At 33.7% G+C, this 22530-nt stretch overlaps 2 protein-coding genes across 4 annotated transcripts in view; one reads left to right on the top strand and one right to left on the bottom strand.

Moving 5' to 3' along the window:
* LOC130892208 (hemicentin-2-like) overlaps positions 1–22530 on the top strand; it is a 250325-nt gene that overhangs the window by 43098 nt on the left and 184697 nt on the right. The window lies entirely within an intron of this gene.
* LOC130893026 (KRAB-A domain-containing protein 2-like) lies at positions 2793–3623 on the bottom strand. The gene has a single exon (XM_057798790.1). It carries the CDS (start codon positions 3621–3623, stop codon positions 2793–2795), a length of 831 nt encoding a protein of 276 aa, XP_057654773.1.

The raw sequence follows: 22530 nt of genomic DNA, 5'->3' as shown, positions 1-22530 counted from the left end.
TAACCAATACAACATCTTGTACGTCTTTTGAAATTTGCCTTCCTCCAGACCAAACTTTTTATCGCATGGTCTCGTCGCTTCTTCATTCTGGCTGCGGTAGTTTCATTAAGACCTTGGTGAGTTGTAAATAGGGACAAAGAGCCAATTCCTTACAGCCCACTCTTTAGTTTAATAGTCAAAGAATAAACATGAATATTCCCGCCAAGGAGTTTTTTCCCGCTGGAATTAATTTTTCGCGGGAGGTGGCTTATTGGTTTGAAAATTTAGTATAAAACAGGTGAGTCAAGATGTTTTAGTTTACCTTCAGTCTCTGAAGACGATAACTATATATCGACACGCGCCAGACAGTATAATTGTTAGTGTTGGTGTAGTGGTGGTGTAAACAGTATATTCAGTATGAATGTCGCCAACGGTTCCAGAAATTCCAACTTAGATGACCCACGTTGCTATTCCGTTTAAGAACTCACCCGCCTTATAGCCCAGACCTTGCACCATTTGTTCTACCATTTGTTCCGATCGATGCAGAACGCTCATTATTGGCTGCCAAGCCAGCGCAGTTCTTTTGGGATGGGATCCACAAATTGCCAGAAAGGTGGGAAAAGACCAAAGCTTCAAATGGGCAATACTTTGAATAATACTATTGTACATGTTTTTTTAAATAAACTTACAAATTTTGAAAAAAAAACCGCACGAGTTAAGTTTTTGTTTACTGGTCACCATCGATTTTTTAACTGAGGTTTCTCCGCACACAAGATATTTTGGGGTAGGACAAGACTCGTCTCCGCAATATGTAAAACCGTAACTTATGTAGATTTAGTCATATTTTCGATAAGCTATTTAGGGCTTCTTTTTCGTTGAATCTTTTTCTTCTTCATTACACTATGTTTGATGAATTTATTCATTTGTTTTAATATTTATTTTACCCTTATAATAATAAGCAACAAAACAAAAGCGCGCGGTGACTTTAAACGGCGCACGCGTATTGATTATTATTGAAACGAAACCACGCAATAAGTAATGGTAAGAAAAATACTACACATAAAAATATTATGAGACAATCTTATTTTTCCTAAGCACATGATTATACCTCGTTAACTTGCTACAACTGAATATTAAATTATAAATTGTAAAAAGACGAGTAAAATGTACCTGCCTGTAAGGGAGTTTGGCTTAAACAGGATACCAGACGTGTACTGAGCCCTTTTTGTACCCCTTTCGTCTATTAGAACTTCGGTAGTCTTTTATATGACGCAAATAATTTCACCAAACGTCGCCACTGCTTATCGCAGACTGTCTGGCAGGAATATTTCGAACAAATTATTTACATACTCATTGCGAAAGCTTCGCTTATGCCGAAGATATCCACAGCTTTGTTTTCACTTATATTTTGATAACTTTTTCACTGGTTTTCAGTTACCTGAGAAATTATTATCTACGAATTTCGAAGTCCATGGTCTAAAGAACGCCATATTTCTATTCATTTGAAGAAATTTATGAATTAAATTAATCTCATCAAGTAACGCCAATCGCAATAAATTTCGTAGAAATGCATTTATGTTTACGATTCGATGTTTTCATTAGTAAACAATGGAGATGATGAGTCCATGTGGACTGACGGTTTGTTAGATGTTTCATACGGAGAGTAAACATTATTTTTCATTTAGTATGAATGCCGTGCATATTTATGAAATATTGATTGTTGTTGAACACTGTCCTAGTATTTTGTCCCGCAACCGCTACTACATGTTCATTCACTCCAATAATTCGATTTTCTTTGTCTAACTGAATAAAAACTTAATAAAAGAATAGATATCCACATACAAATTAGATCAATGAAGCCATAACATTAATAAATATAACATAAGCAGAAGACAATTCGTTAAGATGAGATAAAAATAAAATAGATAGAAATTATCTCCGGAGAATAGGATTTGAAGCTATGTGGGACAAGATTTAGAAAGCATCGTGTTATTTTACCTTCTACAGCAGTCCGTTTAATTGTGATTCGGTGTAAAGGCGATGCATACAATTCAAAACATTTGTATCTCGGTTCGAAGTTCGATTAGGCGCTGAAGTGAACATGCGATAGTATATAACCGTTTTAATCTATTCAACTAATTCCCTAAATCGTATTTAAATTACGTAGTTGAATCTTAAAACTAACAACTCCCAAAACGTTATAATTCTTACCTGCACAGACCTAAACTTAATGTGGGCAAGTACATTTCGCGAGGCCCACTGATGGTTCAAGAAGGACGAAATATAAAATAAAAATCACTTGAAATTAAACAGTTTTTTATTCAACTTTGAAGTTCCAAAAAAAGAAAAATAATTTATACATCATAGTTTAGCTTCGCAAGTCTTACATAACTTTTTTTTTGGTGTGGGTGGGAAAATCTTCATAGAAAGGTGTCCCGACGTGTGCGGTACCGCTCTTAGCGAGCATCACTTCACATGAACCTAACCTAAGCTAACCTAACTTAACTTAACCTAACCATTAATTTTAACTAAGAACATTGATAGAATATCAATCAATATACAGCAATACACAAAAATGCATAGAATTTTATCTTTTTCATGGTCAAACAAGAATAAAAAAAACAAATATTGATAGATTTGCTAACGATAATCGTATGTAAGCAAACTAGACTAAATTTTCTGTAAATTTTATGATACATGATGTCATCATTAAGTAATGAAGACATGCGAAGCTAAACTGTGATGTATAAATTATTTTTCTTTTTCTGGAACTTCAAAGCTGAAAAACTATGTGAAGGGATGATTTCCGCACTTTACATATATTTATTTCTATCGTTATCGTTCATCCATGCAGTTAGCATATTCTGTATATTCTGATTGGCCCTTTCCACTGAGCCTTGTGTTTGACTGTGACGAGGCTTTCCATGAACTATTTCAACATCTTTACACATAGCGCATATTTGGGATATGACTTGATTACTAAATTCTCTACCATTATCTGATTGCAATATTGCTGGTGCACCAAATGTTAAAAATATTGAAAGAACATTATGCACAACTTCTTCAGCTCTTTTAGTTTTCAAAGGTCGTTGCCGGACAAACTTAGTTAAATGATGTTGATACACCATTATGAACTTATATTCGCCATCTCTGTTTGACTGCAGATCTATCAGATCAACTTGACATCTTGAGTTTAATTCAGAACTAACCATCGGCTTCACAACAATACCTTTCTTAGGTGCACTGTATTTCATTTGACACTGTTTGCATAAATTTAAATACAACATTACAACTTCATATGTGATATTTTTGTATTTAGCTTGCAACTCTTTAAGCATACGTATTCTTCCTCCGTGGCCTATTCTGGTGTGAGTTTCATGTAGTATACTGTACAATTCTTCATTGGTAACATAATACTGTATGTTCGTTTCCCCTGGTTTTAATGGTGCAATTAACTTCTCTTTATCATTAATTTTTAAAACATCAAAACGTTTTAATCGTCTGTAATCCAAAGGTGTGTTGCATTCAATTTTAGCAGAAACCACTTCAGAAAATATTTTCTGGAGAAAAATAAAAACAATTGTCTGCTCGTTTAAAGCATTTAACTTTTCAAGAAAAAGATCACGATTTACTGCAGTATCCATTTAGTATAAATTAGAGTATCGGAACAAAAATTAAGAAAACGTTTCTCGCGTTATCAAAGCTTGCGTAAGACTGACAAAGCTGATTGACTCCGAGCAGAACGAAAGATTTGGCGGGAGAGTGCCAGTCGCTTTTTTTTGACTCTTCTGTTTAGGACCTCCTCCAGAGCATATCTGTGATTGTCAATACATACCGGACAGGGTCCGAATATACAACAATGTAATAAAATATTTCAATCTTTCACCAAGCGATTATGTGAATGAAATTTTAACGAAATCGGAAGGGTATAACCCTATCCAGATAATTACCAAAACTTTTATTCATACTTCTGTGGAACATTAAACAAAAATGAAAAAAAAAGAAATAATTAAAGGAACAAAAATTTTCTAATTTTGATTTTACTGAGACTGTCAAAGCTGAAAGGCTTTCTTGACCCATAGTATTCTTTAAATAATTTATTCTAATAACAATAACAAGTTGTTTAAGTCATATTTTCAAAACGTTTAGCTAAAGACATAAATCTCGATTCAATGTTACTTATCGCAGAATCAATCAAGATGTTAAAAAACCATGTTTCTTACGGGCTTGTAACAGTCTCTACAAATTGATCGCTGTCTTCATAATCAAATATTCTTTTGTTTTTGGCTATTTTTTTATTTTTAAAATCTTTTGGCAAATCATAATGGCTTTTCTCAACAAACTGACGATCATTTTTTGAATCCAGTTTATCGATATTCTTTGATCCAGTCACAAAATGTACAGGGTCCTTCACGACGAGCTGAATCGATATGTATACGGGACTGTTGTTCTGAAAATTTGCTTGCGTGGGTTTTCCGAAATGCTCGTTTCAAAATGATTCCAGTTTTCACATCACTTTTTTCTTGTTCATTTCACTCTATGAAATATATTGACCTTGCAATAAATTGCAAGTAATTCCACTTACATAAATTCAATATTGCATGAACATTCGGCTGTAAAAAATGTTTGTTCGCATTGGATACCGTATAATTTAACAATCGCTCGAAAAAGCTCTGTCGATTGGTGCAAAGAAATGCTGAGAAAATTCAATCGTAGTGCTTCAAAAGATCGTGACAGTTGTCGTATAATGGGTCTTTCCCACGAGCCAAATCCAACAAAAGTTGTTCACGCACGAAGCAAATGTTTTTCCGGAATAACTGGACATCTTTCTCCACTAAGACTTAAACATCAGTTCAAACAAAAACGTTTTTGAACAGTCAAAACATCGAATTGATGGTTCATCCCATCGTACAGTCCTTGTTTGGTACCCATTGATTTCTTATTATTCCCGTAGATCAAGAATAAATTGCGAAGTCAACGTTTTTTTTACACCCGAAGAAGCGATTGATGCGTTCAAATCACATGTTTTAGAGGAACCTCAATCGGAGTATTTGCTTATTTCAGAACTTAAGGAGCAACCCTCGTATTACTAAACTAAAGCGAGAAACTAATAGCTCTTCTTTAATGACAGAATGTATTGAACAATCTTATAGAGCGCGTAGGCGATTAATTGGCTTCTTTTTCTCTGTTTTCCTTCTCAAACTTTTCTCAAACAAGTCTTCATTCCATACAATGAAGTTATAATAAATCTTCTTGCTTGACGTCTTTGTTTATTCCATCTAATATTTTCATTTTACCTTCTCCTTTCTTTGCTTTCACAAGTTTCGTTCTTCTCCTAAATGAAACTAAAGTTTATTCAAAGTTGAAAATAACAAGACCATATTAAGTTTATATATGCTTTTTTCGTAATTAGCTACATCTGTTGTTTAGACTACTGCAATGTATTTTATTTAGAATTTCAGTTGCTTAGCGTCTTCGTATACTAATTCGACAAATTGGATATAATTTTCAGTTTAAGCAGTGGCGTAAAGAGGTTACCCCCTGCTTATGGAGGTTAAGTTAGGTTAGGCGTATAAAACTTTTTAATCCCTTAGTTCGTTCGTTGGATTAGTAGAGGTAGAGTTATGCAACGTTTCAAAGAGTTGCTACCTGCAGTGGTTAGGGTGTGCATCTCATCGAATTGGAAGATCCCACATGGCTACAAGATTTTTCCTTTTTTACTGATATAACTGAAAAGTGAAATAGTTTAAACTTGCAGCTTCAAGGCAAAGATAAGAACATCGTTGGAATGATTTCAGATGTAACATCATTTTCAAAAAAGCTCGAGTAGTAGGAAAAGAATATAACCCAGATTGAATTCAAGCAATTTCCTAGTCTGGAGTAGATCGTTGACAAACAAAATCCTCCACAACACACCAGCAATAACCAAGAATACGTGGAAATTCTTTCAGATTTAAGACAACAATTTGATCAACGAGTCCCAAGTTTTTAAATGCTTATTGATTGTGGTACAGTTCGTTAACTTTCCCTTTGTATATATCGACGAAGAAGATTTTTCAGCTTGTGTTGTAAAACATTTTGGTGTAGATGAGGCTGTCGTTGAAAGAGAAGTTTGATTTTCAGAATGACCTGTATCTAAAATGCCAATGAAAATGTCTGGCCTCTAGTCCCCATAGAAAAGTATCCAATTATAGTTAAAGTTGCATCGAGATTGAAAGCTAAGTTCTGTTCTACATACTTGTGTGAAGCATCTCTTTCAAGTATGAAATTCATAAAAAACAATAATAAAAAAAGGCTGACTGATGAGAGTTCCAATTTAATCATTGATCTCTCCATGGAGTCTTAGGATGGCGTTCCTTTGTATTTTTGAGAAAACCAATAGAAGTATTCATATGAAAGACGAATTTCTCGCTATATTCTACAATAACGTCTATAAGAGATTGAAGTTCTGGTAGGCTACTGGCCATCACCATGAAGATTGTTTATAATATTGTTTCCATGTTTAATCTTTATGCCTGCAGTTGTATTCTCGAGGGCTTCGCTAATAACTGCCTCAGAGTAGAGGTTGAACAGTATGGGGGATAATACACATCCTTGTAGCACGCCTCTTCTTATTGCTATCTTCGATTTTTGGCTGTTGCTGTTTGGTGCCAGTAAAGTCCGTTTATCAGAATATTCTTTTAAATAGATATTAGTAAGTAACGATATCGATTCACAGACCGGAGTACTTTTGTTGAAGTTGAAGATTGAAACAGGTTATAAATTGAAAAAGAGAAAAATGAGGGTGTAGAATAGTATGTATGAAAAAAGTTTCAGGCTTATCGAGCTCTGCTTAAGTCATAGAAAAGTGTGAAGAAGACATTTGATTAGTCGGAAGTGTCTTCAATCATCAACATATTCCAAATTTAAACATATTTCAAATTTAAAAGGATCCAAAATAAAGTCGACGAAATTAGACGAAGACTGACTGCTTTTCTAAGACTGATTCGAAGCCTTAAAAAGGCCTGAGCTGAATTAGTTATAAATTTGAAATGAACAGTTTCTGTTTAAATGCTTTCCAATGTACGGTACGAAAAAATGTTTACTCAAAATACTCCAGTCATGCGGGCATTATAAACTCGATTCATAAGTAAAACTTTCCAAATTGAAATAAAACTAAGACTAAATACGAAACACTTGACAACAATTTTTTAGTAAGTAACTAATTTTTAGTTCGTAAAAGAGGGCGGCCAATTTCCTATCTATTGCTCCACAAAAATGATTAATAATCATTTGTACTGATATAATATCGTCGGTTAAGTTGCTAACCATGTAACTCCTTTTTTTCCTATTTCAACATTTTGATACCATTCGATAGATAATTCCTGAATGCATCTAACAGAGAAACTCGTAAAAATTCATCACAATTTGAAAGTCTAAATAGAAAACCTCGCAACTCTGGAGCGCCATTTTGTTTAAAGCTAATCGCTTCTACGCGTTAATTTACTTCAACCAATTTTCTATAATTATCAGACAGTGTAATCGTGAGTGTTGGTGTAGTGATGGTGTAAACAGTATATTTAGCAAATCAAACGGGTATTACCTGCACCATATTTAGCAACAACCATGGTTATATTTATACTATCCAACCATTCGGGAATTTAGTGATTCCACTTATACTTCAAGCTGTTTCATTTGGCATGATTCGATTGGTGGCAGAGGCTCTTGGCAAATTGCTTCCGTTTATTTAAAAAAAAATAATAAAAGTTTACCCAATACCTTTCACCACATTACAACATATTTCGACACTTATGGTGGATAGAACCGAAATATTAATATTTTTATGCCATTCATAAGACAAATTGATGTAAGTTATGATGTTGAAAGGTTTAATATACTGGATATGACCCAAAAATATTTCTTAGCATTTTCCACATTATCAGTAAAAAGCCCTTCCGATACTTATGGCGAAAAAGAAACCTGACTTAATATAAAGTGAATGGTTGAAATCCGAATTGACAACTTTGCCAAAAACAACAACTTCCAAAGCACTATAGCGACTATAGACTGATTAGTCTTATGAGTCACACTATAAAAATATTCTTAAAAATCATCCACGCTAGAAGATCAAAACGAAACTCAATTCGGCTTCAGAAATGGGTTGAGAACACGAGAAGCACTTTTTGCACTGAATATATTACTACAAAAATGCCGGGACTATCGTAAAGATGTATTTGCAGTCTTTATCGATTACGAAAACGCATTCGATCTAATACAACACGACAAGTTAATTAATATATTAAGGGAAAAAGGAGTTGATAGTTCCGACGTAAGAATCATCGAAAAATTATAATTAAAAAACGGGCGTTCTAATCAACGGAATATCAAATTTTACATATGGTCAGTTCTCTTATATGGTGTCGAAGCATGGACTTTGAAAATATCTACCATTAATCGCTTAGAGGTTTTTGAAACGTGGTTATACAGGGTGTCCCAGAAATTGCACGCCAGGCTGACACGGGAGGTAGATCAGCTTTAGATCTATCAAATAAAAGCAACATGACCTCAGTAAAAGTTTTTTAGTTTTCGAGATATTAACACTTTTAGGTTTTTTCAGAAAATCTCTACTTTTTGCCCTATTTTTGTCTGTTATGGGCATAAAAAACCTCTAATTTATAATTCTATGAATATTATACCATTTTTAAAGTGCACTAAGTAGGCTAGTTTTTGAGAACATTTTCTGACTCAGTCTGGTACATTTTTTTTTCACAGTCGCTAACCAAACTTTAGTTAAGGTTTTCGCTTTGAAACAAAAGGTAAGATTGAGTTGTTTTTTTTGTTAATGTCGTGCTACTTTTTATTAAAATGAATACTGGGTTGTCTCAACCAACTATTAGTGGTAGCCCAGAAAAAAAAGAATTATAAATTAGAGGTTTTTTATGCCCATAACAGACAAAAATAGGGCAAAAAGAGATTTTCTGAAAAAACCTAAAAGTGTTAATATCTCGAAAACTAAAAAACTTTTACTGAGGTCATGTTGCTTTTATTTGATAGATCTAAAGCTGATCTACCTCCCGTGTCAGCCTGGCGTGCAATTTCTGGGACACCCTGATATACCTTGGACAGCGATGCAAACAAACGATGCATTCCTTAACAGAGCGGTTCGTGAGTTGGTGGATAACATTAAATGCAGAAGAATAGATTATTTGGGACACACAGTATCCTACAGTGGATTATGATGGACTGGGATAAAAGAAGACATTTAGACTAGCTCAAGATAGAGATGGTCGCCAACGTCAAAGGGACTTGATACGGCACGCTAAGAAGAAGAAGGATGATAGTCCAAAAGAGATTAAAACAACATTCTTCAAGTGCACTTTGGATAAATACACCCCGTTCCAAATTTTAGGAATTGATGCTCTAGAATCGAGAGACCTTGTTTCAATGCTATTATTGGCATTATTTTTACGAAAATTTTTCTACATCTGATGAAGCCTCAACATTTTTTGAGTTAAAAAATAATTAGAATTTTGACCAATAACGCCAAAAATTGTTCGTGTCTTAAGAATATAGTTTCAAGTAGAATTTTGTATCATTTTTTCTGGATTAAAAAAAATAATAAAGTTTAAGATGTTTATAATATTTCTCAAGAGTTTTTACTGGAAAAATTTAAGGAGGGAATATCAAATATGTATCCTAGATTTGAAGTGGAATTTAAAAAAATTAAAAAAAAATGCAATTATAATAAAGTTCTTGTGAAACAAAACAAAATTATAAGACTTAAAATGGATTTCCTGCGAAATAAAAAAAATTATAACATATCTGAATTTGCTTTCTAACAACAGAAATATTCTGAGCAATTTTTTATAAAGCATCAATTTCAAAATTATACAAAATAAAATCAGAAAATAAGATTTTTGGCGTTGCTTGTTATCATGTATATGTCTTAGATTTTAACATTTCTGACTCAAAACTAGAATCTGTGAAGTTTTTAAATAGAGTTTCTCTCTGCTTTTCAACATTCATATAAGTCAACTCTCGAGTTGATATTGAATTTTCGAAATTTTTAATATTTACTGTTTATTTAGCTAATAATGTATTACTTTAAGGACTCACTGTATAAATGACGAAGTTTTTCATCTAATTTTTTTTAAAAATATCCAATATGAAATGAGTTTTTCATTTAATTAGATTTTCGACCTTGTTTATTATTCTGTGTTTGGCTTGCGGGATTTTAATATTTTTCACTCAAAACTTGTTAAAATCTTTTGAGTTTCTTTAAAAAGTTTCTCTCTTCTCCTCTAGTTCTATTTTTTTCAAGGAGGGATTCTATTTACCATTGCTTATTTTTACATTCCAACAACCCGAATTTAGAGTCGATAATCCCGTTAGAAACTTTCTGCGGTATCAAGGATTCATTTTTTTATTGGGCATAATATTATATTCTCCGAGCTGAAAAACTTTCTCAAGGGTATCGTTACTTTTCAGCCGATCTCATTTATTTTGAATAACAATATTCTAGATTCTAATCAACGCTCGGATTATACTATGAATGTCAGACCAAAAAATCTATGTTAACGATACAGTTCAGTGGTATTTTGATCACTGTTAGGATTTTATGAATCCAGTATTCTCAAAGTGTTGGTCAGAGACTAACTCTTTCAATACTGAAGGGGCATTTTGTCCCTGAAAATTTCTAATAATTATTGAAATAATGCATTGGGATCCGGGATTTTAGTAGTATAATGAAGCGAGTTTCAAGGAGCACGTAAAGCTTCAGCAAAATCAAAATTTCAGATAAAAGAATTTGAAAGAAAGACTTTAGAAAAGAATTTCCGACAGTAGATAAAGTTCTTGTCAAGCTTCGAGATGAAAAGGGCATTTTACCATACATTGTTTAACGTACATCTGACAGTCCACTAATAAACTGTTAATATTAGATTTTTTTATGAATTAAAATGTATGAATATTTCGATTGTTTATTTTGGTGATTTTTCTCTAACTAACTTCACATTGAAATACGAATGACTTTTATTTTGAAAACACAGTTAATAAAAAACTCACAGAATCTCGAAATTATGAATTATTTCACCCCAATTATTCACGAAACCATTTACACGAGAATAGGGTAGTCATTTGATATAATAGGAGTAACATTAACTAAAACGTCTGCCTTTCGGTTCATTTGGGGAATTAAAGTGACTAACAGACTGGTTCGTAATTATATAATAATATATAATGAATGAATATTATACGAAGGTAATTTCAAAATTTTATGCTTTTGTATCTACAGACACAGACGGAATTTCATCAACATTATAATTGATATTTTACTAAAGAAAAGCCTCGTAGAGAGATAATTGAGCGACGCCTAACAGAACCTCAAAATTGTGGAGTTTCCATGAGATCAAAACAAAAATTTTTCGTTTCATTTCACATCATTTATGTACCGATTTCCGCTATACAGAGTATAATTTGAATCTGATAAATTAAAACATTTATATCGAACGCAATTATATACATACAATAATTTTAAATTTTTTTATTTAATCACATTTAATATATCTTTATTAGTTTTTCTTCCATTCCTCTGTACTCTAGAATGTTCTGTATGTCATTTTTATTGACTATGTCAAATAGATTTTCGTCTTCTCTCGAATTCTTCATGCTCTTACGAATGTCAGAGTATTAGGACTTTAGTTTTCATTCACTTTTTATCTATTTTTTCCAGTTTCCCCGATTATTTGCTACTTCATTCAATTTTTATATTGTTTACCCCCTTTTTTACTACTGCTTTTCCAACTCGTTATTCTTTTCTTATATCTATTCCTCATATCCCTTTTCTTATTAGACTTTGTGGTGTTCTCCTCTTTATCTGTCCGTACCAGTTTAAACATCTTTCAATTATTTTGTTTCTAATTGGTTCCTGTTTGAACTTTTCTGTAATTACCTCAATTTTTATCTTTTTTATCATCGTTTTCCCTGCTATCTTCATTAATTGCTTCATTCTATTCTGTGACTATTATCTTATTTAGAGCATGTTATATTTGGTTTTCTTCTCTTACTTTATTTGTTATCTTTATATCTGTTTTTCCATCTTCTGTGAAAATGACAAGTTTACGAAATTGGTTAATCTATCTACTCTTCGTTTTTTATCAAAACTTTCCTTTGTTATCTTTTTTGATCCACTACTATCCTTCTGAATTTCTCGATCTTTACTTCCATTCTTAGGGCTTCTGTTATCTTTTTCCATATGTCTACTTTTTCTTCTATCTTTTTAATAGTATCTGCTACTATTAGCATATCTTCTGCATATGTATAGTGTTCCATCTCAAGACAAGAAAATTTTCTAATATAGAATGTTTATTGTGAATATATCCATACATTTTTTTATAACTGCATTGCGTTATTTATTGAATGCGATATCACGTAAATAAGGAATTTTTAGAAATTTCTTGATGTAAAACTAAACTACATACCTCAAATACAAGAAAAATAATATTTGATATTCACTTTTATGATTTTACAAAGCAGAAATTATTATTCTTAAAAGCACTTCAAAAAACCAGTACATCACAACATACGTAATTGTGCACATTTAAGGTAATAAATCTTCTGTCATAGAAATAAATGATGGTGAAATTTAATATTATCTCCTAATACAAGTTGTCTCCGCCGTACAACACAATAAAATTCTTACACAAGCCAACAGATGTCAGTAGCAGTTTTATAAATGCGATGTATCATATCCGACACGCCATGCAGTTAAGGGTTAATATATGGAAGTGAAGGGTAAGGAATAAAAAGACACAGTATCAGCGGAGATGGAGTAAATGAAGAAAATAGCAGAAGCAGAAAGATAAAAGACGCAAAGGAAGACCCATGAAAACTTGGCTGCAACAAGTAGCACAGGAAATGAGAAGACAAGGGAAAACGATACAGCAGATGAATGAAGTACCGAAGTAGAGAATGAAAACCAAGATCCCAATACTCTGATGCTCGATAGAGTTCTGGAGAACAAGGAGATATTATATTGAGATAGCGTATTTATTCAAGTGCAGAAATAACATTTTTTTTAACAAATTATCGGGGAAATATTTTCAGAATAGAAATTTTCATTTGTTGTCAATCCCTTAATAGTCCATTATAGTTTACTAAAAGTTGAGTTTGAGTTACAACTTTTCTACTCCTTTATCTCAGGTAGTTTCATACCGAATTTCCTTACTGCAAATCAATTAATTGATTTTTTCTACTCAATTATAAACTGTGTTGAGAAAGTTCTTAACAACTAGTTATTTAATTTCAAGATACGAGATCTGGCTATTAAATAACGAGACTGGTTACGAAAAACGGTTTTATTATAAAAATTATTCTACATTCGAATGCTCCCCTTCATTATACTCCCTTCCCCTCGCCACAAACATTTCCATACGTTTTTTCCATTGATCGAAGCAGTGCTGGAAGTCTTCTTTGGTGAGAGCCTTTAAGAGCTCTGCCGTTTTTTGCTTTACCGCTTCCATCGACATTTTTTAGCACCAACTTCGCACAGACTTTTGTTATGTGTAATTCCTCGTGTAAAATTTTTCTTTATTGGCGTTTATAGCCTCGGAAATTATCCGGATGCTCATTCGACGATCTGCAAGCACCACTCGAAAACACGCGCACGAGATAGAGAATTGTCCCCATAGTTTTTTTTCAATTTAACGAGAAATTTGAGATTGATACGTTGCTCCTGGTTTTCGTCACACACGGTGAGAAAAAAACACGTGACGGAAACGTGTTTCGGGACGTGCATAGACAAGATATCTACATACCCAAGGCACTGCTATTCGTTTTTTAATAGCCAGACCTCGTATAACTTAATTCATTCTTCACTCTTTTTACATTGTCTAATTTAACGTAAAATTTGAACTAAGCATAAATTTCGTAAGTAGTTGATAATAGGATTAAATTTTGCTTTGCGAGTCCGAAGTTAGGGTAATAAGAACGTCACTAGCAATGATTAAATAGCGTGTGAGTTGAAAATTTTACAATATGGCTTAAAATATGACTCGGCCGCGTTAAATCCAGAAGTGAACCATAAAAAATACCGACTGATTTAGAGACATCTGTGAGGAATTATTAACGGCATCGGCTCAAATACCAATATAGAAGTTAGTTGTATGAAATATTTAACCTCCTTTCACAAAAATTGTTCAAATTATTTATGGAGTGACAGTACGACAGCAGAAAAAATTATATTGGAGATTTAAATCGGGAATAATTTTGAAATTTCGCATTCACTATCGAGAACTATACAATCTAATACAGAGATGGCGCCTTAGAAAGTAATTACAAAACAACTGAAAAAGTAAAAAAGTCGTAGGACTCTCGGATAAAGAAACTATAGCGCATTTTCTACCGTTAGCAAACAGTGAAACATTGACAAAAATCTTATTTTATAAAACGTAAAAAGTTTCTATGAAGAATAATACAAGAAAAATATCAATAATTTAATTTATTTAATAATTTTGTCTTAATTATTCCTTGACATTGAAAAATTACCTCGAATGACATTGACGTCCATAGAAGCCAATTAACGTCAATTGTCGTTTGTCATTGATCGATGTCTTATGATGTCTATTGACGTCGATTGATGTCGTTTTACATCAATTCATGTTATTTAAGGACATTTGGCCAATGGGATCACATTTTGGTTAACTTAATTATTTTTTCCCTCATAATGCCCATAATTTTCATCGTGTCAAAGCAAAAAATCCGAGCTCGCCACATGATTCCTGAGACAAACAGACGGACAGACAATTTAATTTTTTTCCGTGCGCTGAATGAAAAAATACAATTGAGGAAAAATAACTATTTATTCTGAAAACAACATAATTAGTATGTTTAGGAATCGTCGGTTTTAGTATCAACACTTATTGTACAATTTGTATTGATGTAGAAGTTCAGTCCGTTCGGTATTTTATTCTTTAGAACTGAAGATGTTAAAGCAGACTATTCGCAGATGTGTTGATTTTCCTGAAGGAATATCGTATTCTATTTTTCTTTGTATGGATTCTTTTATGTTTCATTCTGCTACATTGGAAGAACGCCATCCACTGAGTCTTTGAGTAAACAAATCAGCGCCGGTTTCCACCAGCGTGATTGCCGAAGAACGCCTTAACCCATGTTCGGTAAATTCTTCGGAATTTGATATCGGTCCGGCCAACAATATATCCGGTGCATGTACACACATCCATTATAAATCATAAACCACTGCGAATCCGGCAAAAAATACGGTCCATTGTCCGGTGAAAAAAACGGACGTCTACAAGCGCTCTTAGGGCATTTGAAGGTCACGTTAATTGACGGTTATTTAGATAAAACAATAATTTAACATTGTATTTTATAAATTTTTGCAATACCAAATATTAAAATTAGACTAACATGCTGTCGAAGTAACTATACTAAAATAGATTTTTATATATTGAAAACTATTTAAAGGTAATTCACAATATAAATAATGCATAAAAATAACAAAATTACATGTTGTAAATTACTGACAAATGTATATTACGAATTTCATACCTTATCACTACATTTTTTTAATTAACTGTTTTAAATTTATTAAATTAATGGATTCGCAAAATTACAATATTACTTAACATATAAAACACTAGTTGTACCTTATGTTTCAAGATAAATAGCGGGCTTCTAACGCTTCTTGATGTTTATTACATTAAACTTCCAGTTATAAAGTATGCGAGAGCAACAACTCAAACAGTTTGGGTTGTTGCAAACGCACGCAACGGTCCACAGACACCCATTATAAAATGCTAGTAAAAAGAATGATGAATATTTCACACAAAATAATAAAATGTTTAATCTTCTATCGTTATTTCACGCTGATAACGTGATACATCGTAAAATAAAATTAAATCGTAGAATAAAATTAAATTGCCATCTACTGATGAAAGTCCTACAACTCAATCGATTTAAAGTCGGGCGACTGTGAAAGCCAAATCTTTAATTTAAGTACAATCTGTCCTTTCTGAATCTTCCAAATACTTTTTGCACAGCTTCGAGGAATACTTTAGATCGTTGTCATGCTGGAAGATAAAATTTCTGCCGATTAGGCCCTGGTCAGATCGTTCCCTTCCTTCAAACCATACCCAAACCATCACCGAGCTTCAAACTTCAAACTCATTACCTACTCCATAAACCCTTTCTTTCGATCTATGGTCTGAAGTCAGGTGGATCGTGTATTAGCTGATTGTGAATCGTTAGCTACAAGCAGATTTTGATCACAGTTTCTGAACTATCAATAACTCTGTTCATAAAAATTACTAGTAAGAAGTCGTCAGCTGATTGCATTTACCCACCGGTCTACCAGGGTAGAAAGGATCCTCTCATATGAGCGTGATGTTTCCGAATATTCAGATCATGATCGGGTTAACACGATTAGCCATTATCTCCCGCGAATTTTTAAACTCTAGGAGCAGTGTAGCTAGGCTAGATTCGACTTAGGGATTTTTAGAGATCAATTCGATCAACCCTCGTATCGTATCGTTGTTTTGAGTTCGTCTAAGAAACCGAAGGGGGTGTCATGGAACAATGTGGAAGGTAGAGGGATTTTTCCTGAATTGTGCAACGAGATATATTGAAGAGGATTAGGTTAATTGCATCCCGTTTGAAAAATGATGCATTTCAAAGTATTGAAATTGCTAAAAGCAAGAACAGCTTTAATAGTGACAAAGAGAAAATGACCTACAGCCCACTCAATAGTTAAGTAGTCAAGGAATAAATATGAAGATACCCGCCAAAGAGGTTTTCCAGCTCGAATCAATTTTCGCGGGAGAATGTTTATTGGTGGGAAAATTTAGTACAGTCACTAAAGACGATAACTTGGTTATCGAAAGGCGTGTCAAATAGTGTTATTGTAAGTGTTAGTGTAGTGGTGGTATAAGCAGTGTATTTAATATGTCACACATATAACCAAATGTGCAAAAACGGAATAGTTTGCAGATATTACAAGTTCTAGAGTCGTGGTTTATGTGTTATCTTCCAGAATATAGATAATTCCTAGATCGAGCTATATTCAGTGATAAATTATATAAACTTATATTGTACAGACCTGGGGTACATAAAACCCCTGAAATGAATGTTCTTGGACAGACCAGTCAGATGACTGTCCACCAATTTAATCTCGGAACTGGAGATTTAATCTAGAGTTTCTCAGGCTTCTTTGATGATATAATTAAGAATCTTTTGGATTGTGTTTCTACAATAAGACTCCAACTGATCCTTCAGCCTCCCGTTCAATTCGTTGTTGATGTGATATCCCAATTGGACTCTGATCTGAAATATTGAGTAGTCCTTTTTTTTTGATAAAGCTGTGTATTTGGACTATATATTTGTCTTTGTCTTAAAATTTTCTCACTTCTACAATCCTTAGGTGACCTGTTAGATTCCCTGACATTAGTATTTGCGTGGGTGCTGCCAAAATGCCTCTTTTTGCGCTATAAGGTCAAAGGAAGGCTTAGCAGCGTCTCTAACGTCACGTTGGAGAGAAATATGAACCCAGAAGAAGAGTTTATTTTTCATGGTGCGCCGTTGGAAGTCACTGTACCTAATGAAAGTACTTTCCATTGCCTCCAATGTCAAGCCGCGTGATTTCTATATGTGGAGGTTCATAAGAATATTGTTTGTATGTGTCTCCACTACCAAATGATTGTCTCAAATTAAGCATCAGATTTGGAGCAGCTGTTGCAACAGTTTTTAACCAAAATATGCACTATAGGGTTTTGCCATGTTAACTTTTTAGTGGCGATAAAGTTTAATCTAACAAAGAAATCACCGATCTAAAGTACTCAAGTTTGAAGATAAAAAATTCCACGATTAATCTTTATCATTGCATGGAATATGCGTTAATGGGATCAATCAATATTATGGCTGAATTAGATTCTACTTATTGGTGATGTATACAGAGCATGATGAAAATGAAAACTTACACAAAAAATCTCTTATTAAAACGAAATCCAAAATAATTCTGTATATTCTTAATGGGCAAGTTGTGTAGAATACACGTACTGCGAGTTATTTTTCTCTTTTTTTCATCAAATTTTATCGAGTGATTACACAAAAACCGTTTTATGTGAGTGGGTGTACGTGTGTCACAAAGAAATCTGAATGCAAAATTTCTAACTTTATTTACATAACAATGACGATACCACGTTCCCATCCATTTTGAATCCACTCATCATTTTTATCTTCTCTTTACGGTAAAATTGAACTGGAAAACCCTATATATTATTTATAAAGATACAAGGTGTCAAAACAAAAATTAAGATTCAATTTTGAATTTTGACAATCACATCTTAGCTATAAAATGAACATAGTACATAGTGATGATATTCTCAGTAGAACTTTCGAGTATTACATTGCTCTGAAAAATCCAAAGAAATCTAAATTGTTCGAAGGATCATATCTGCTTACTAGCTACTAGCAATATCGACACGTTCTTCTTGTTATTGAATATCAAGAAAGAAGGTGTGGACGGACACCTGGAACTCTGAGCAATACTAAATAATGAAATCCCCTAACCTCCAAGATGATTAGCTTGGCTGGAGCAGGTTTCCGCAGAGTACACCCCAAAATAAGTGAATTTTAATCGCTTGTGGAATAACCTATCATCTTCCAAACCGAGTTAACCGCTGTGATGGAATGTGCTAAGGCGGTACTCAATCGACGACATGGAAACAATAAATGCAGATAGTGAAGTTATAAAAGCTATAACGATATGCTCTAGGCTTATATTGAATGATAGTTGAAGGTAGAGGTACGTCTAGGTGGTCGTTCATGTCGAGGCTGATTCACTCGCCAAATTGGCATCAACCACTAAAGAGGCTACCACCCATTCTTGTTGTAGCTGTAGCTATCACAGATCTGAGTAGTTTACTCACACGAAACGTATAGATGAAAACACCTAACATGAGTCAAGTAGAGGCACACTAAAATGGGTCTATTACCCCTCTCAACCAGCAACAACTCCAACTCTGGTGATCAGTGTGATCAAGATGATTTTCTTTTCGATTTTGCACAACAAGGCTTAATTTCACACCACTAGATATATTCAATCAAATTTGGAACGTAGATATTATGACATTGTTAGTAATTTCCACAAATGCTTATGGAAGAAAATTGTCTCAACCTGATGGTTATGTTCTCAATATTGAAATTTATAAAGGACAAGACGGGCAAGCGATAGAGGAAGACCTTTCTAAACTTGAAGCTCTTGTGCTAAGACTAATGTAAACAGAGGCCACCATTTATTTATGGACAATTATTACAATATCGTGAATCTTGCGAATAGACTTCTGCAAAACCAAACTCATGTGACTGGAACATTGCGCTCTAATAGAAGAGGCAATCCAACGTAGGTCGTAAAGAAGAAACTGGGTCGGGGAGAGCACATTTGGAAGCGCAAAAAAAGTATGTGTCAAAGTGGAGGGTTAAGCGCGATGTAATTGTTCTCTCAACAGATCATCACCCAGCATTAGTAGATAATCAAAATCGACATGGTCAAGCAAAACCAAAGCTCATTGAAGTTGTTGAATATAACAAATTTATGTCAGGAATAGATAGATCCGACCAAATGATTTTATATTATTCGTCTCATCGAAAAACGATATTCTGGTACATATCAGTTTGGAACAGCTATTTTATTTTCAAGAGACTAACTAATAATAACAAGTTGCAGTTCATAACTTTCAGAGAATCATTAATAAAATCTTTGTTGGAAATTGATCACAATCTCAAAGATACTAGTTATTTAGTAAAGTTTACATCAGCTCATGACAGAGCAACAGATCATCGGCGGCCCCCTAATGTACAACATTCCATGGAACACATACGACTACCAGATAATTATAAACGAAAGTCTTATTTTCTGCGCTGCAGAAATTGCGCAAAAACAAACAAAAGGAGAGAGACGAATCTAAGATGCAAGATATGCCAAAGGAAACCTGTTCAAATCGTTTAGTCCCTTTCGTTTTTATCTATGACTGCAATAAACGCTGCGTCCCACCCCAAACAAAAGGCTTGTCTCGGAGGGCAAGACGGCAAAAACAGTCCACATGTCTTTTATTTGTGGAAGCAATATGTTATGCCTCAAAACATGTAACAAAAATACTTTAAAAAATAATTTTGAAACGTATGTGACAAGATGGGGCCGGTTTACAGAATAAGAGTGTCCATCAACGTGTTAAAAGGTTCAACTCAAGTTGCCTGGTTAGATTTTTGATCGGGCATAGTGAACAATAGAAAACATATGAGCAAAAATGTTGTGTTATTATTCTGATTAACCGATGTCGGGTCTGTTTTAAGTTGGGGCAAGTCGTGAACATTATGAATCTGTTTGAAAATTAATTTTGTTCTCGGAATTTGAATATAGAAAGTTGTCACTTGGTATCAAGTTTCGTACATCGAAAACCGTATAAATATGGACGTGGAGATCCTTTAATCTTTGTTTATTCATTTTATGTTTATGTTGTATTGTACTTTTGTACGATTACTTTAAAATAATGAACGGGGTAGCTTTTGTAGCGACAAAGTTATTTCACTACCTACACACGACTTTTTGTCTCGAGAGGTACAGTTCTCGAGAGTCCACATAATTTTAGGGTAACTTGATAACCTGCGGCAGCTGTTCCAGACGCACAAAGAATCTCTTTTCACGAACAACAGTTCCGAACGGTGAGAATGATCCTTCTCTTTGAATCGAATGTTTTTTCAGGGATTTCTCTCCTAAATAAACTAGGTGATACTTTAAGAAAATGTTGAGGGTTTGGGTTATAATTAAATTAAAGACATTTGTTTATTTTTCCACGGAAAAATAGAGATGATGGTAATAGTTTCCTACAACTTTAAAGCTTAAATAACAGACGACGATTCTCGTACACTGATCGACATACAAAATGGATTCGTTTCAAATGAAATTTCATCAGGGAGATGTTTGAGTTTCATCCACTATCACCTTATATTTTTTGTACTATGCACCTTTAATAAGTTCTTTCCTTCACAAAAATTGCACTGGTCGACAAAAATTTTTTGTAGTAACACAGAATGAATAGCATATTCATATGATAAATTGGACCTATACAAATACGAATATAAATTTATAGAACCATATTCATCAGTAAAGTATTTAATATTTATTAAAAAACTAATGTCACGTTTTTTAAATCGTATATATTAACAATATTTATAGTTTACATCTAATTAACATGCCTCACATCTATTAAAAAACAAAAAAAAATCACTTTTAATATCATTTAGCTCTACTTTTTTTCCTTTTATGAGGGGTTGCACTTTTTCTTTTTAAAAACCAACAGTGATCACCCATCATGGACGAATCCCATCGTTCTTGATACCGAATTTCCATTGTTCTAATATCTTGGTGGAACGTTTTACACTGCTCATCACTGACAGCTCCCAAATTTTCGGGAAAAAATGTCAGATGGAAATGGAGGAATTGAATTTTCGAATAACTGTTGGTAGTTTGAATCCATATTGTTGCCCAAAACTACACTACACTAACAAATGCCTTCCATGCTCTAAGTTTCTGTCTGGTGAACTGTTTTGCAAAATTTCATAGTCAAGCAATTTTCTTATTTGTGGCCCAATAAAAATTCCTTCCTCTTCCATCACTCTCTTTATCCATAACCTTTACAAATCTTGACTTAACATTTTCAGATCCCGATTGAAACTCACTTCTTGCTTGCCAATTTTTTTTTTACATAGTTTTGATCTACTGTCCGACTGTCCAATAGACAAAGAAAACAGCAATGTTCCTGAAGTCCCATTGAAATTCCAATCATCTGCAGGTCTCCACATATCTGCAACTTATACTTGTTCTAGTTAATTTTGTCTAAAAGCAAGCAAAAATTTTTATAAGTTTCTTTCATCTGCACAGAATGAGCAACTGGTATAGACGGTCTTAAATTACCAATTTGTATTAACACTGCTTTTAAGCTGTATTTAGACGAGTCAATAAACAGGCGTCACTCACTGGGATTATGCTCAATATTAAGTTCCTTTCCCACACTGTCGAATGCAGTAATTTTTGTATCTTTGGCTAACAAGTTCCATTCCTTAATACGGAAGCAAGAAGTTCAGACTGTTGCTTTGATAACCCCAAACCACGTGCTAAATACTCACTTTAAACAATCAAATGTGGCTCGTCGGATCTGGTATTTGGAGTAAAAATAGGGTCGGTGCATTGTTTTTCGGAGCTTACTGATGGTACATTGTCTTCAGTATCTTCTAAAACAATATTTTGCGGATCATCGTATAACCTTCAGTCTTTGTTAGACAAAAATAGCAGTCGTTAAAATGATTAGTAGGTTCCCGCCATCCCATTGGAATTGCAAAAAGGATGTTTTTTTTTCTTTCCATCCATCCACTGCATCAATGACTCACTACAACTAACCCAACCCCCTTGGGGGGCTCACTGCTTGTCTTGGGCTCCAATTAAAGTACCAAAATATTTGAAATATGCTTTTTTGGCATTTTCGGAAAATGGCGTGGCTTGCG

Source organism: Diorhabda carinulata, chromosome 4 (genome assembly GCF_026250575.1).
Source record: "Diorhabda carinulata isolate Delta chromosome 4, icDioCari1.1, whole genome shotgun sequence".
NCBI lineage: Eukaryota > Metazoa > Arthropoda > Insecta > Coleoptera > Chrysomelidae > Diorhabda > Diorhabda carinulata.
This window is presented reverse-complemented; position numbering and strand designations above follow the sequence as displayed.